The sequence below is a fragment of the Paroedura picta genome, chromosome 3, assembly GCF_049243985.1.
Source record: "Paroedura picta isolate Pp20150507F chromosome 3, Ppicta_v3.0, whole genome shotgun sequence".
Taxonomy (NCBI): domain Eukaryota; kingdom Metazoa; phylum Chordata; class Lepidosauria; order Squamata; family Gekkonidae; genus Paroedura; species Paroedura picta.
In genome coordinates, this window is record NC_135371.1 from 148,298,711 (window position 1) to 148,310,974 (window position 12,264).

Genomic DNA, 12,264 nt, shown 5'->3' on the forward strand with positions numbered 1-12,264 from the left:
TACAAGTGTTGGACTAGGGTTGTTGTGAGGCAGGAGAATGATTTAAGCTGCTTTGGTCCCCATTGGGGAGAAAGGCAGGTTATAAATGAAGTAAATAAAATGAATGAAAGGAGGTTCATTTAGAGACTGCAAGTAGAGAACAAGAATAAGCATTTTTTGCAATGGAGAGAAGCAAGACAGGTCATCTTCAAAATCACTACTAATACTTGGAGTCTTTTAACCGGTTCAGAAATGGCCTGTGAGATGGGAGGAGGAGAGCATTAGAAGAAACCCAAGTTCGTTATCAACCCCGGGCTGTTTGCAGTTCTGAAAACCCATGTAGACTGTGTACCTCTCAAAGGGCCCCTGCAACAAAATGGTAAATGAGATTTAATATAACTGTACAATGATGCAGACGGTATCCCTCCCCAAAGCCATCCTAGTTTACACTGAGAGAATCTGAACAGGCCCTGCGCAACTAGGAAATAAATCTTAGGGTTGCTGTGAATAGCTCAAGGGAAGGTGCTGGTGGTCAAGGATTGTTGCCATGCTTTATCCATATTTTGGACATATGTCTAAAAGGATTCATCTCTGCAGTCTTGTAGTCTGCATGGAAAGATGCAGTTTTTCAAAATGTTTCATTTGCTGAATGAATTATAGGGAGGCCGATTGAGTACTAATTGGAAAGAATTCATTGGTCACCAGGTCTTCAGCTATGAAATTCACTCTGTAGCTTTGGACAAGTAACTCATTTTCAGCCTAACTGAGCTGTTGCTAAATGTTGCCATGCGTTGTATGCTGGTAATTCTGGGGAAGTGATCAGTGACAATAAGATGAAGCCAATGGTTATCCCCAGTACTTATTACCAAGGGACCAAGGTCCAAGGGACCAAGGTTCCTTCCATAGGGACCAAGCCCTATGAAGATAGGTTGAGGGACTTGGGAATGTTCAGCCTGGAGAAAAGGAAGTTGAGAGGGGACATGATAGCCCTCTTTAAGTATTTGAAAGGTTGTCATTTGGAGGAGGGCAGGATGCTGTTCCCATTGGCTGCAGAGGAAAGGAAACGCAGTAATGGGTTTAAACTACAAGTACAACGATATAGGCTAGATATCAGGAAAAAGAATTTCTCAGTCAGAGTAGTTCAGCAGTGGAATAGGCTGCCTAAGGAGGTGGTGAGCTCCCCCTCACTGGCAGTCTTCAAGCAAAGGTTGGATACATTCATTTCTTGGATGCTTTAGGATGCTTTGGGCTGATCCTGCGTTGAGCAGGGGGTTGGACTAGATGGCCTGTATGGCCCCTTCCAACTCTATGATTCTGTGATTTTGTAGGACTGTTTTCCTACCAGACAACATCTGATTCTTGTTTTCTTTCTTCCTCTTTCCCTAGCTCTGTCAAAGATGCACTGGACACCAGAGCATGCTCAGCCTCTGAATCAGTGGCCGGAGCAGCACCTTGATGTCTCCTCCACCACCTCCTCACCTGCCCACAAGTCTGACCTCTACCACAGCAGCCGGCAGCGCTTCAACTATGCCTGGGCTAATGATGACATCTCTGCTCTGACTGCTTCCAACCTCCTGAAGAGGTATGCTGAGAAGTACTCTGGAGTTCTGGACTCTCCCTATGACAGGCCATCGGTACTCAACACCTATGGGGATGGCGCTTTTGGGCCACTCAATGGTCAGAAGGGTGAGATGGAGCCTTGGCCGATGGCACACACCTCAGAAGGGGCCTACCCTCTGACTCCAATGCACGATGGATTATCTAGCTCCAAAGGGATTGTCCCTCCTGCTGTTGCTCCGGGGAATGGTCTTGGTACCTCCCCTGTAGTTCCTAGCAATCTCTCTGATTCAATTTATCCCAGTAACTCTTGTGGAGGACCCACCACTTCTGGAACTCTCGGGGCATCTCAGGAGTATCCCTCAGGCTACACTGGGGCCTACCTGCCATCAGGCTACTGCGGCCAGACTGCTTCAGCGCTTCCACCTCCTCACCCCTCTACCTTGCATAGCTCAGGCCTCCTACAACCTAGCCATCCTTCCACAACTCTTGTTCCCGGCTACAGCTCCTCAGGACCTATGTACAACTATGCCTCAGGCAGCTACCCGTCCCAGCCTAGCTATGGCACCATCCATCCTCCTCATCCATCAGCCTCATATTTACCCTCAGGTATTGCTGCCCCTACTCCCATTCCCCCATCCTCTCGACCCCCTGTGGTCCCTGGATACAGCTACCAGAGCCCCCTCGCAGTGCCTCCGCTCAGTGGTGAGTCAGGGAGCTCTCTGAAAAGGAAGGCCTTTGATATCACTGGTAGTGAGGATGATAGTGAAGGCAGGTATCGGAAATACAGCTATGAGCAACCAAAGTCCCCATATCAGATGTCCGACAGTGGTGAATGTAGAGGGAATGGATTCAACCGAAGCTCCGAGGTGCCTTTCAAAGGGGGCAAAAGACCAGCAGGATCAGGAGTAGCAGTGACAACAGTGGCTTCAGAGGAACCTGTAGGGAAATACAGCAGCCAGCCCATGAAAGGACTAGTTTCTCCAGCTTACAATGTTGGGGAAGCCCCACTGAGACCTGGGGAGAATTTTGAGAAGTTCACTCCTCCAGCTGCCAATGGTGAACATGGGGGAGATTCCTTTTCTCTCAGGATGCCGCCCAAACCACCAACATTTAACAGTGACAACAGTGACCAGACAGTAGAAGAGCAGCCAAAAGCAATGGACCCTTTCATTCTGGAGTTGGTGAACAACAAAATAATTGACTGTGGCCCACCAGTACAGTGGACAGACATCGCTGGGCAAGTCCCTGTCAAAGCTGTCATAGAAGAAGAGCTAGTATGGCCCATCCTGAGGCCAGGGGCTTACACTGGGGTAAGCCGCCCACCAAAAACCATCTTACTATTTGGGCCCCGTGGTGTAGGGAAGAACCTGCTGAGCAGGTGTATTTCTACACAACTGGGATCTACCCTGCTGAAGCTCAGTGGGACAGCTTTGGTCTCCAAATGGAAGGCTGAAGCTGAGAAGATCCTGCAGGCAACTTTCTTTGTGGCCAATTGTCGTCAGCCTTCTGTCGTCCTCCTCACAGATGTAGAATCTCTGCTGGAAGACTCTGCCATCTTGAAGTCCCAGCTCCTCTCCTATCTTGATAACCTTGCTACCTCAGGCGAGCAGAATGTGGTTGTCATAGCAACAACCACCAGGCCTGGCAACCTCGATGAAGCCACCCAGAGGAGGTTCGCTAAGCGTTTCTATATTTCCCCACCAGATAGCATTGCCAGGCGGCAGATTCTGCACCATGCTCTGGCCCAGCAAAACTACTGTCTCAGTGAGAGGGAGATGGCCTCCATTGTACAACTTACTGAGAGTTATTCGGGCAGTGAACTTCTCCAGCTTTGCCAGCAGGTTGGGGCAAACAAGCTGCACAGCCTGCCAGGCCAACTTCAGCCCACGTCCTACAAGGATTTTGAAAGCATTTTCTGCAAGATCCACCCTGCTGTCTCTCAGAAGGAGCTGGACTTGTATATGGAGTGGGATAAGATGTATGGTTCTCGACATTAGCGGCTGCTGCTTGTTGTCTGACCTTGAATCTCTCAAGTGGAAGCTGTTAAGGGCTTTGAGGTTTTTTTAAATTTTCCTTTTGCTGGTGAATCTCTGTGGTGCTGAGTTTCCAAGAAATGGCATGCCACCTGCCAATGAAAAACGGAGAAGGGTGAAGAGCCATTCTCCTCTTTTGGAAAGTCACACGTTTTGGATGCAAGAACTTCCCTGTATTGATTAACATACTTTCTTTTTTGTTTGTTTTCTAAAAATGTCTGAAAGTTTGACTGTGTGGTGGTTGTTGGGTCTCTTATGTTAATGGAAAGTAGTTGCGCAATGAACTCAGGATAACCTATTTATTATTAATCTGTTTTCCCAGTCAGCCCTTTCCATACCAGCATTGTAAAGTGTTCAGCCAGGTATTGTCCCCCTTCCCCATTCCTTTTTAATACCGTACCTCTTGAATATTTCTCTTTGCTCCTTAACTTCCTTTGGAATGGCACTATGGGTCATTCAGTGCCCCATACCATAATAGACCCATTCCTAGGGCAAGTTGAACCCTAGATGCTCTTTAAAGCCATTGAGAGCAGTGTTATTAAAGCAAATGGCATCAATGGGTTTTGAGGGAAGGGGTTTTGGAATTTTTGTTTTTAAAAATGTAGACCGTTTAATGTACTAGGCCTTTTTTTGTAATGTATGTAGTGATTTTTTTCTTTTTTAACTACTCAGGAAAAATAATTTACCTCAGAACAAAAAAGAATGTTTTTGTTTAAAGAAAAAAAAACTCAAGGAAAATTAAAATGATCTGGAGGGATTACAAATGTACTTTAATGCACATTTTAGTCCCAGTTTAAAGGAGAACAAGAGTAAACTTGAAGTTGTTACAAAGATGAAAGTTGAATGTATTTCAGGGGCTTTTCACAATATGTTATGCCATAACTTTTTATTTGTTTTGTAAGGCAAACATTTTTACCATAGCATTTTGGTGGAGTAACGTGTCTTCAAATGGTAAGAAGTTTTAGTGTTGTAGTTTATAAAGCCATGGCTCGTACCACTTTTTGAAGGAACCTTTCTATTCCATGTCCAAATTCTGAGCATTTTCCTTTGTTATGTTCTATAATAACAGGAACTTTCCAATCTGGTCCTAATAAGCCAAGAAAAAAACAGTTTAAGCTTCCCCAATTTGACGAAAAATGAGTATTTATGGCATATTCCTGTCTACAGTGATATTTGTAAAGGGTGTGAGGGAGACTGTGAAACTGTACTGAACACTTTTCTTCTCTAAAAGGTGACACCCCTGTTTAAACACTCTGCAGATGAAAATCGTATTTTGTGTATCTGGAGCAGCCCTCTTCTCACACTAAGGATCTCTGGGCTGACCCTGTGCTATTGTACCTGGCAACGGCTCTTGTTTCCTGTTGTTCACACTGCCAGTTTACCACACAGTAGTCTGTGTTGCTTGGCTGTTGTGGAGTCTCTTAAAACCCATTACCTGTTTTGTGTGCCAAGGTAGGACCTGTCAACTTTGTAAGTAGAAGGCAAACGTTTCCTTAAGGAAGTCTTCATTTGACTAACCTTTCTCACTGTGATTCACATTCGAACTCCCAACCATTGTTCATTCAAGTGCAAATGGCCTTTTGAGGCATTATGTCATTCAGGTTAATAGTTTCGAGTAATACAAGTATAAACATTGCTTATGAAAATAATAATTGACAAAATTATGCCTTCTAAGTCCATTGGGCACAGAAGAGTAAAATTCCACTAAGGACTCCACTGATAGGCTTACTGAAGGGCCAAAGTTCTCCTGGACCTGCTTCTGGGGTGGTGCTGGAAGTCCTGTCCCCCTTCCCTCTCATATTTTTGAGCCTGGATTGTTGCATCTGTGGCCAGTCGCAAATACCTCTGACTCAGAAACTGTGAGGTTCTTTTTGAAGCTTCTATGTAGATTAATTCTGTTTCAAAAGGTTATTGCTATAGAGAGAGGGCTTTTAGATAGACTTCGGGGAAGAGGAGTGGAATAGATGCCATCTTTGGGTTCTGTTTCCTATTCACAGAGTTCTGGTAGAACTGCCAGTGGGGTTGGCGTGAGAGAGTGCAGTCCCATTCAGTATGCAGAGAGTGTGGCTGCTTCTGTGTGGTGATTCCCTATTGTGCCACAGCAGCAGACCATCCACAAGAGGCTATTCTCCACGTCTTCTTTAGTATCCCTTCATGTCCATAAGTTTGTTGCATCACTAGAGAACTTTTTGTTGCCTTTCTAAAACGGTAAGGGGAGAAATATTTGCTGAGAGGGGCAGGGAGGTTCATGAATGCCCTGAATGACACCAGCCCCTGGGAACCAAGCCTGCTTCTGTCAAGGTACCTTGTTCTCAGTTCTCACTTATGTTTGCACATGACACCACAGTTCTCCCCTCGGTAGCTTCCACTGTAATTGAAAATGCTTTTAGAAAATGGCGGTGCTAGAGCCATGAGTATTGATTGGTAAGTGGCTGGCTATGACAAGTTGCGTAAACTTGCATGTAGTTCCTGTGCCATTTTACATACGTTTAAATTTATTTTTAAAATGGGTTGTGGAATTTTTTACTCTATTGTACATAGTAAACCATGTTGGCTTGGGGACCTGTACATCTTGCTTAGGAGCCATGCAAGAACATTCTTCTTGACAGGCCATTGTTGGTTGCTTCTAATGCCATTTTCTAATGGTTTCTATTGAGAGCCGGTTTCTATTGAGAGTGTAGTAGTTCTAGAGAACTGGCTTTGATTCCCCACCCCTCCACATGTGGCCAGCTGGGTTATGTTGGGCCAGTTACAGTTCTCTCAGAGCTCTCTCAGACGTACCTACCTCACAGGATATTTGTTATGGAGAGAGGAAGGGTAAACAATATATTCCGCTTTGCAGGTTAGTCACTGTCAAACTACATCCAGCAGAGAGACACTGGTCTGAATCTTTTCTGTGCTAGTGGAAAAGTAGTGAGGGTGGAGCATGTTTGAACAAACAAATGGCAGAAAGGGTTAAACAGCCCTACCCACTCCTGATTCTGATTTTCTATCCATGGCTGCTTTTTCTTTAAAAAAAACAAAAATGTTTGGGGAAAAGAGTATTACAGAGAACCTTTGATGCTTGTTTGGCCTTTAAATGTATACCTTAAAAATGTGATTTGAAAAGTGACCATCCGCTATAAACCTGTGATTTCACTCCAGTCTCTTTAAAAGTCATCAAGGGAGCTGTGCTAACTCTTCAGTTTAATAAATAACCTGCTTTGCTTCTGAGATCTGATAGGATCGGGCTAGCCTGGACTATTGGGACAATCAAAACTATGACATTTTGTCCACTTAAATTATACTTCAGGGGAAATGTTGGGTTTTGATTTGAATGTGGTGGGTACTTCTTTGGAGCATGATCTTTGGAAGTCTTCTCCAGGAACAAATTGACCTTGATGTTTTGTTTCTTGTCGGATATCATTAAAAAAAGAAATCAGGCATAAATTTTGGGTGGGTGGGCAGGTGGGTCGATTTTTAATTTTTTTATAGTAAGAAAATATGATAGCACTTTATTTTGGAATTATATACCTCTCATCACTGGAAAAGTACTCCCCCCCCAATCTTTCATTTTCATAGGAAAAGATTGTCTCCTTAGTGTAGGAATCTCTCATTCATTCACTCTTGACTGCTTAAGATAGACCCATTTTCTGCTTTTTTCTTTCTGACTTGCCTCAAGGTGTTTAATTACTGGGTCCGATTTGTAGAAACTGTTTAATGCTTAAGAACACATGATTCTGCTAAATGCTTGAAAATGGGAGCCTCTGCATTTATTGAATTTTTTGAGGAAGTAGCTTAAAACTGGGCACTTATACTTACGCTTCCCAGAATTACAGATCAAGCGCAGAATGGCACATCTTTGTGGCAAAGACCGATTTCCTAAGTGTATTCGCCAATGGATGGCAATTTAGGCATGTGAAGGAGGCAGGACATTAGCAGGGGAGACCAGCACTTTTGAGTGGGGGGACTCTTAACCCTTTTCACTGATCATACACAGGACTATCTTCTTCCCAGACAGTCTTATTTCCAGCCATAGATGGGAGAAGGCAGGGGGGAAAAACTGCAAGGGGAAATTGGGGAGAGGAGAAGCTTAAACCCGCCAAAAGCCACATATTTTTATTTATTTATTTTACAAATTTTATATGCCATCTTTCTCCCCTCACAAGGGCCACCAGGCAGCTGACAAATTGAAAGTAAACCTGATAAAATCACATTTCAAGATTATTGAAATAAACCTTCTAAAGAACACACACCATTGAAACAGTTAAGAACAGGGGCAAAATATGTACAAAGACATAGAAACAGCAATGGAAACCTTGGACAGGAAAGAATTAACATTGCAGAGCAAAACTGGCACTTGTTTTCTTGCTTGCTAGTGTCTTTTAAGCCTCCTTACCTCTCCATGAACTTTGAACATGAACATTTTGGGCAGGCCCATCTCCGTAATTCCATACTTCTACATCAACTCAGTTTTGGTCAGTAAGATTCCACCTTCCTTGTTGTGTTTCTGCTTCTGTGACATTTGTTTAGCCCAACCTCATGCCAACCATTGAGACTTTGGCTGCTTTCACACCCGTTAAATAATACACTTTCAATCCACTCTGGAATTGGATTTTACTATGTGAAATGGCGAAATCCACTCACAAAGAGTCACTGATGTGGCGTCAAACTGCAATATTTAGCGTGTATGAAAGCCCCTGTTCCTCTGGGGCCGCGTGGCAGTATGCCAGTGTCTTGGAGGTAGGGTTGAAGCTTTCCTTTATTGACAAGACTTGATCATAAGCTTCTAAATTCAGCTGAAAGTAGTTTTCCGCCCATCTTCAGCCATTTTTATATACGCAATTGCATGGGAAAGTATGTGAACCCAGAAGAATGCAGAACCTTAGTTGCTAGTGACATCCACTTTAGGCATAGACTAAGAATTATGGTCACTGTTGCTTTTCCATCTATGAAAGAGGAGAACACGATTTCTTCCTGGTCTCCCTTATGACCGTTTATGCACTGGGAACTTCACTGCCCCACCTCCCATGCAGGAGCACAGATTGGGGTCGATGGAGGTACACCGGGCCAAATGCTCCCCCATGTGGGTGCAGGAAGAGGTGGGGCTACCTGCCACGACTAAAACTCCAGCCTGCAGCCTGGCATGAAACCTCCAGTGCATAAATGGTCTATGACACACTATTTCCAGGGTTCTCAGATTTCCTCAGAAGCAATGTCACTGGACACAGAAGGCTGCAGTGAGGGAGGGGCCTTCCTATAGTGCGAATCCACGCTCATTGCTTAATGTGTGGTGCAGATATCTGAAAATAATGGCTTCTGTGTTCTGAACAAGTTTCTAGCCCTTACGATTTTATTCTGAAGAATGTCTGCAAAAGACCTACCGTTGATTGTTTATGCCTTATCCTGCAGAAACCAAATCACCCCTTGCAAGACAAGCACCCTTGAAAATAAAAAAAATCTGCCCAAACAACATCATTAAATTATCTGCAACAACTTCTGTGAGTAAAAAGAAACCTAAAGGTAGAAGAATTGCAGGTTGCCTGAATCACTGGTTGTCCCATGGCTTCACAGTCCTCTGATGAGAGAAAGATGACTATTGGCTTCTTTTACAGAGTGCTTAGCAATCTGCACTGCCATCCTAAGGGGAGGTAAGAAAAGTACAAGCGCAGGTGTATTGCTTTTGCTGAAAACTTGAGGTCTCCTGTTCCTTGAAAATGGATGCTGGCCTCTGATCTGGTTCACCCATGAAGGAGAGTTAGTTGGGAATAAGGTTATAAATTGCAGAGGCGGCAGAATGGACTACACCATCATCAGACAGCAGTCTTGGAATGTCTCTTCTATGTTAAAACTCCCTGCAAATAGAAAGCCAGCAAAAATAAAGGCAGAGAAACAGAATCTTTTTCCCTTTGGTGCTAGTCTTATCTTTGCATGGTCTTTCAAATGCATCTGTGTCTTGCATGGAAGGCTGGGGGAAGGAGCCTCACTCTTAATTGGCAAGAGGGCAAGAAAGCAGCCCTGGGGCTAATGCAGGATCAGTCTGCATAGGAGAAATGCTGGTCCAGAGGGTCTTGTTGACACAAGTGAGGGGAAGGGAAACAGTGGTGGGGAATCAGGTAGGAATGAATCAAAATGGAAGTGCTGTTGGAGGAGCTGATTGAAGAGGGACTCAGGGAAGTCTGCTGGTGTTTGGGGTTCAGATTCCACTTCCGCTGACTATTCAGTTTCTGGCCTATAAGGACAACAGTGTTGCCCTGTTGCTTGACCTCAGCATTTAAATATTCAGGTATGCTGTCTCTGGATAGGGATGTTCCATTTAGCTATCTTGGATGATGGGACTGGCTTCCATGGGGCGGAGGAGGTAGAAGGAAATTGTGGCTGTACAAATGGAGAGCCTGAGAGTAGTTCAGAAGGTTAGAAAGGTTCAGTACTTCCTCTTTTTAGGGGGGGGGGCGTGTGCTGTTGAAGGGCTGTGTATTTGCATAATGCTCATGAAGAAGGGAGAGCAGATCAGGCTGTTTACACTTTTTCAGGGTACGTTTGCTAAGCACGTTTATTGTCTGTATGCTTTTGGCTCTTAACAGCCTCATTTCCACTGATCTGGATTTCTGGTCCACTTTGGTAGCTCCATCTAGGAAGCTGTACAGTGGAGCGTTCTCAAAAACAAATCTTTTAGTTCACTGCAGCTAATATTTTCAATCCTTCTGTTAAACGATGTCAGTGTCTTCGTGTGTGTGTGTCTTTCTTTCTCTGGCATTTCAGGCTCACTTCACTGAAAAGTCCACCTTTCTTTTAAAGTTGTGGAACAACAACTGTTATGTCTACTGCCTGTTGTTTGCAGCTAGTATCTCATTTATTTTTGCATATAGTTAGTTAACTGCGTGTTTACTACAAGTGAGCTCTTCAAAAGAAGCACTTCAGTGCCTGATATAGCATACTCACATCTCTCATGCCAAAGTCTGCAGGCCACATGTTTAACTTGGTAGCTCTTGCTTAATAGTGTACTTTAAGCCTGTTACCAGAAATAGCCCCTTTGAACATGGATGAATCTATGGTGGGGAGCATAGAGTCACTACCAAATAGTATTCAAGCATTCCCATGCTCCAGTTACAGAAAACTGTCCCAAACAAAGCCATTGACTTGCCTCACCTTTTAAAAAGGAAATCCCCCCTGGATGATAGTAGAAGGAGTCTAGAGGGAGAACCCACTTGTGAGTATATTGTGAGGGTCATTCTGCTCAGATTCGCAGTATTTTAAGATTAATTTTAAGATTAAGGTGACCAGATTTTAACATTGGTAAAGCGGGACACCGTTGACCGGGGGGGGGGGGGCGGTTCTTGATTAAAAATCTGGTCTATATGGAGCAACAAAAAGTTTCATAGAACACATAGAATGCAAAAATAGTATTGTAATATATATGTTTCAAATTTCAACATTTCAATTTGCCAGGTACCCCCAGATGTCCCTCCAAAAGTGGGACAATCTGGTCACCCTAAATTAAGAATCTTAAATTAAGATTCAGGTTAAAGTCACATGCTGTCAACACTGATTTAAACAACCCAACAAATAAAAACACATGCTGTGTATTAAGGCATACCTTTTTCTCATGATGTGGATCAGTGACTTTTGGGCTGTGTATTCTGGCAAACTCTAGGGTCTTTCTGTGTTTATCAGGGTCTCCTCAGTAAGATAGTAAAGGTGAGTAATGCCAGGTGAATGCCATGGGGGGGCACTCTGCAAGGCACAGGGGAGTGGTGTTTGCAGTTACACTTTGCAGTCATTCAGAGCTACAAGGAGAACTGACCAGCTCACAGTATCCCTTTGGATCACATGGGGATCTCAGCAGACCTACCTCTGCTCCTCTGAAACACTTCCCTGAAGGGAAGTGCTCCTCTGAAACACTTCCCTGAAGGGACAAACATTAAACCATTTCTGTAAATAAAGCTAGAGATCAGCAAGCCACTAGCAGACTAGTGTGTCCATACGTTCATCATCCAAGCTCAACTGTTGCGTGGATATTAGTAATTTTGGATACTCAAGGTCCTGTGATACCAGTAGAGTTTAATTTTAAACAGGTCATAGCTGTGGGTATACTCTCTAGATATCATGCTGGTACTGTCACTGGAAATTCTCACAGAAAGACCGCTCCTCTCTTTTTGTCACCTCCCCCTTCAAAAAGTGGTACTGGAATTTTTGAAGACTTTTAAAAATAAATCGTTTTTGACTTTGTACATCCTCTGTAACCATTTCTACCTCATTTTGCAACATATTGTACATGAAAGTATTTAATTCATGTCTTATTAATGTCTGAAAAAAATGCGTTTGAACTGTAATGGTCTACCTCAGAAAATACTGTATTTTAAAAAGAGAAGTATTACACAGTATTAAAGAGATTACATGGAATGAAAAGCTGCTGGAGAAGTTTTGTTTTTAATCCTACCCCAAAGTCATGGGTCTTTGTGATCTCACTGACAATTCTGACAAGCATACTCAGGGATCTGGCTTATTAAATCAGTAACAGTTCTGCGAAGTCATATCCAGGAGATCACTGGCATAGGAATGGGAAAATGGATGATTTTTCATATTTGAGATGAAGATATATGGTTCAATCTGTTCTTTGACATGCTTGTAGAGAACCATGTACCCTTTGTTTTGTAATCTTTATAAATGCAAACCAAATAAACAAATATTCAGGGCATTTCTAGAAATTAAT

General features: G+C 43.5%; 1 protein-coding gene across 2 annotated transcripts in view; it reads left to right on the forward strand.

The window, feature by feature from the left end:
- FIGNL2 (fidgetin like 2) overlaps positions 1-11,960 on the forward strand; it is a 109,639-nt gene extending 97,679 nt beyond the window's left edge. For both annotated transcript variants that reach the window (XM_077328612.1, XM_077328614.1), the window contains one exon: positions 1,366-11,960. In XM_077328612.1, coding sequence (XP_077184727.1) covers positions 1,366-3,536 — 2,171 coding nt within the window. In that variant the 3' untranslated portion in view covers positions 3,537-11,960. The remainder of the gene's footprint in view (positions 1-1,365) is intronic.
- Positions 11,961-12,264: the final 304 nt, after the last annotated feature.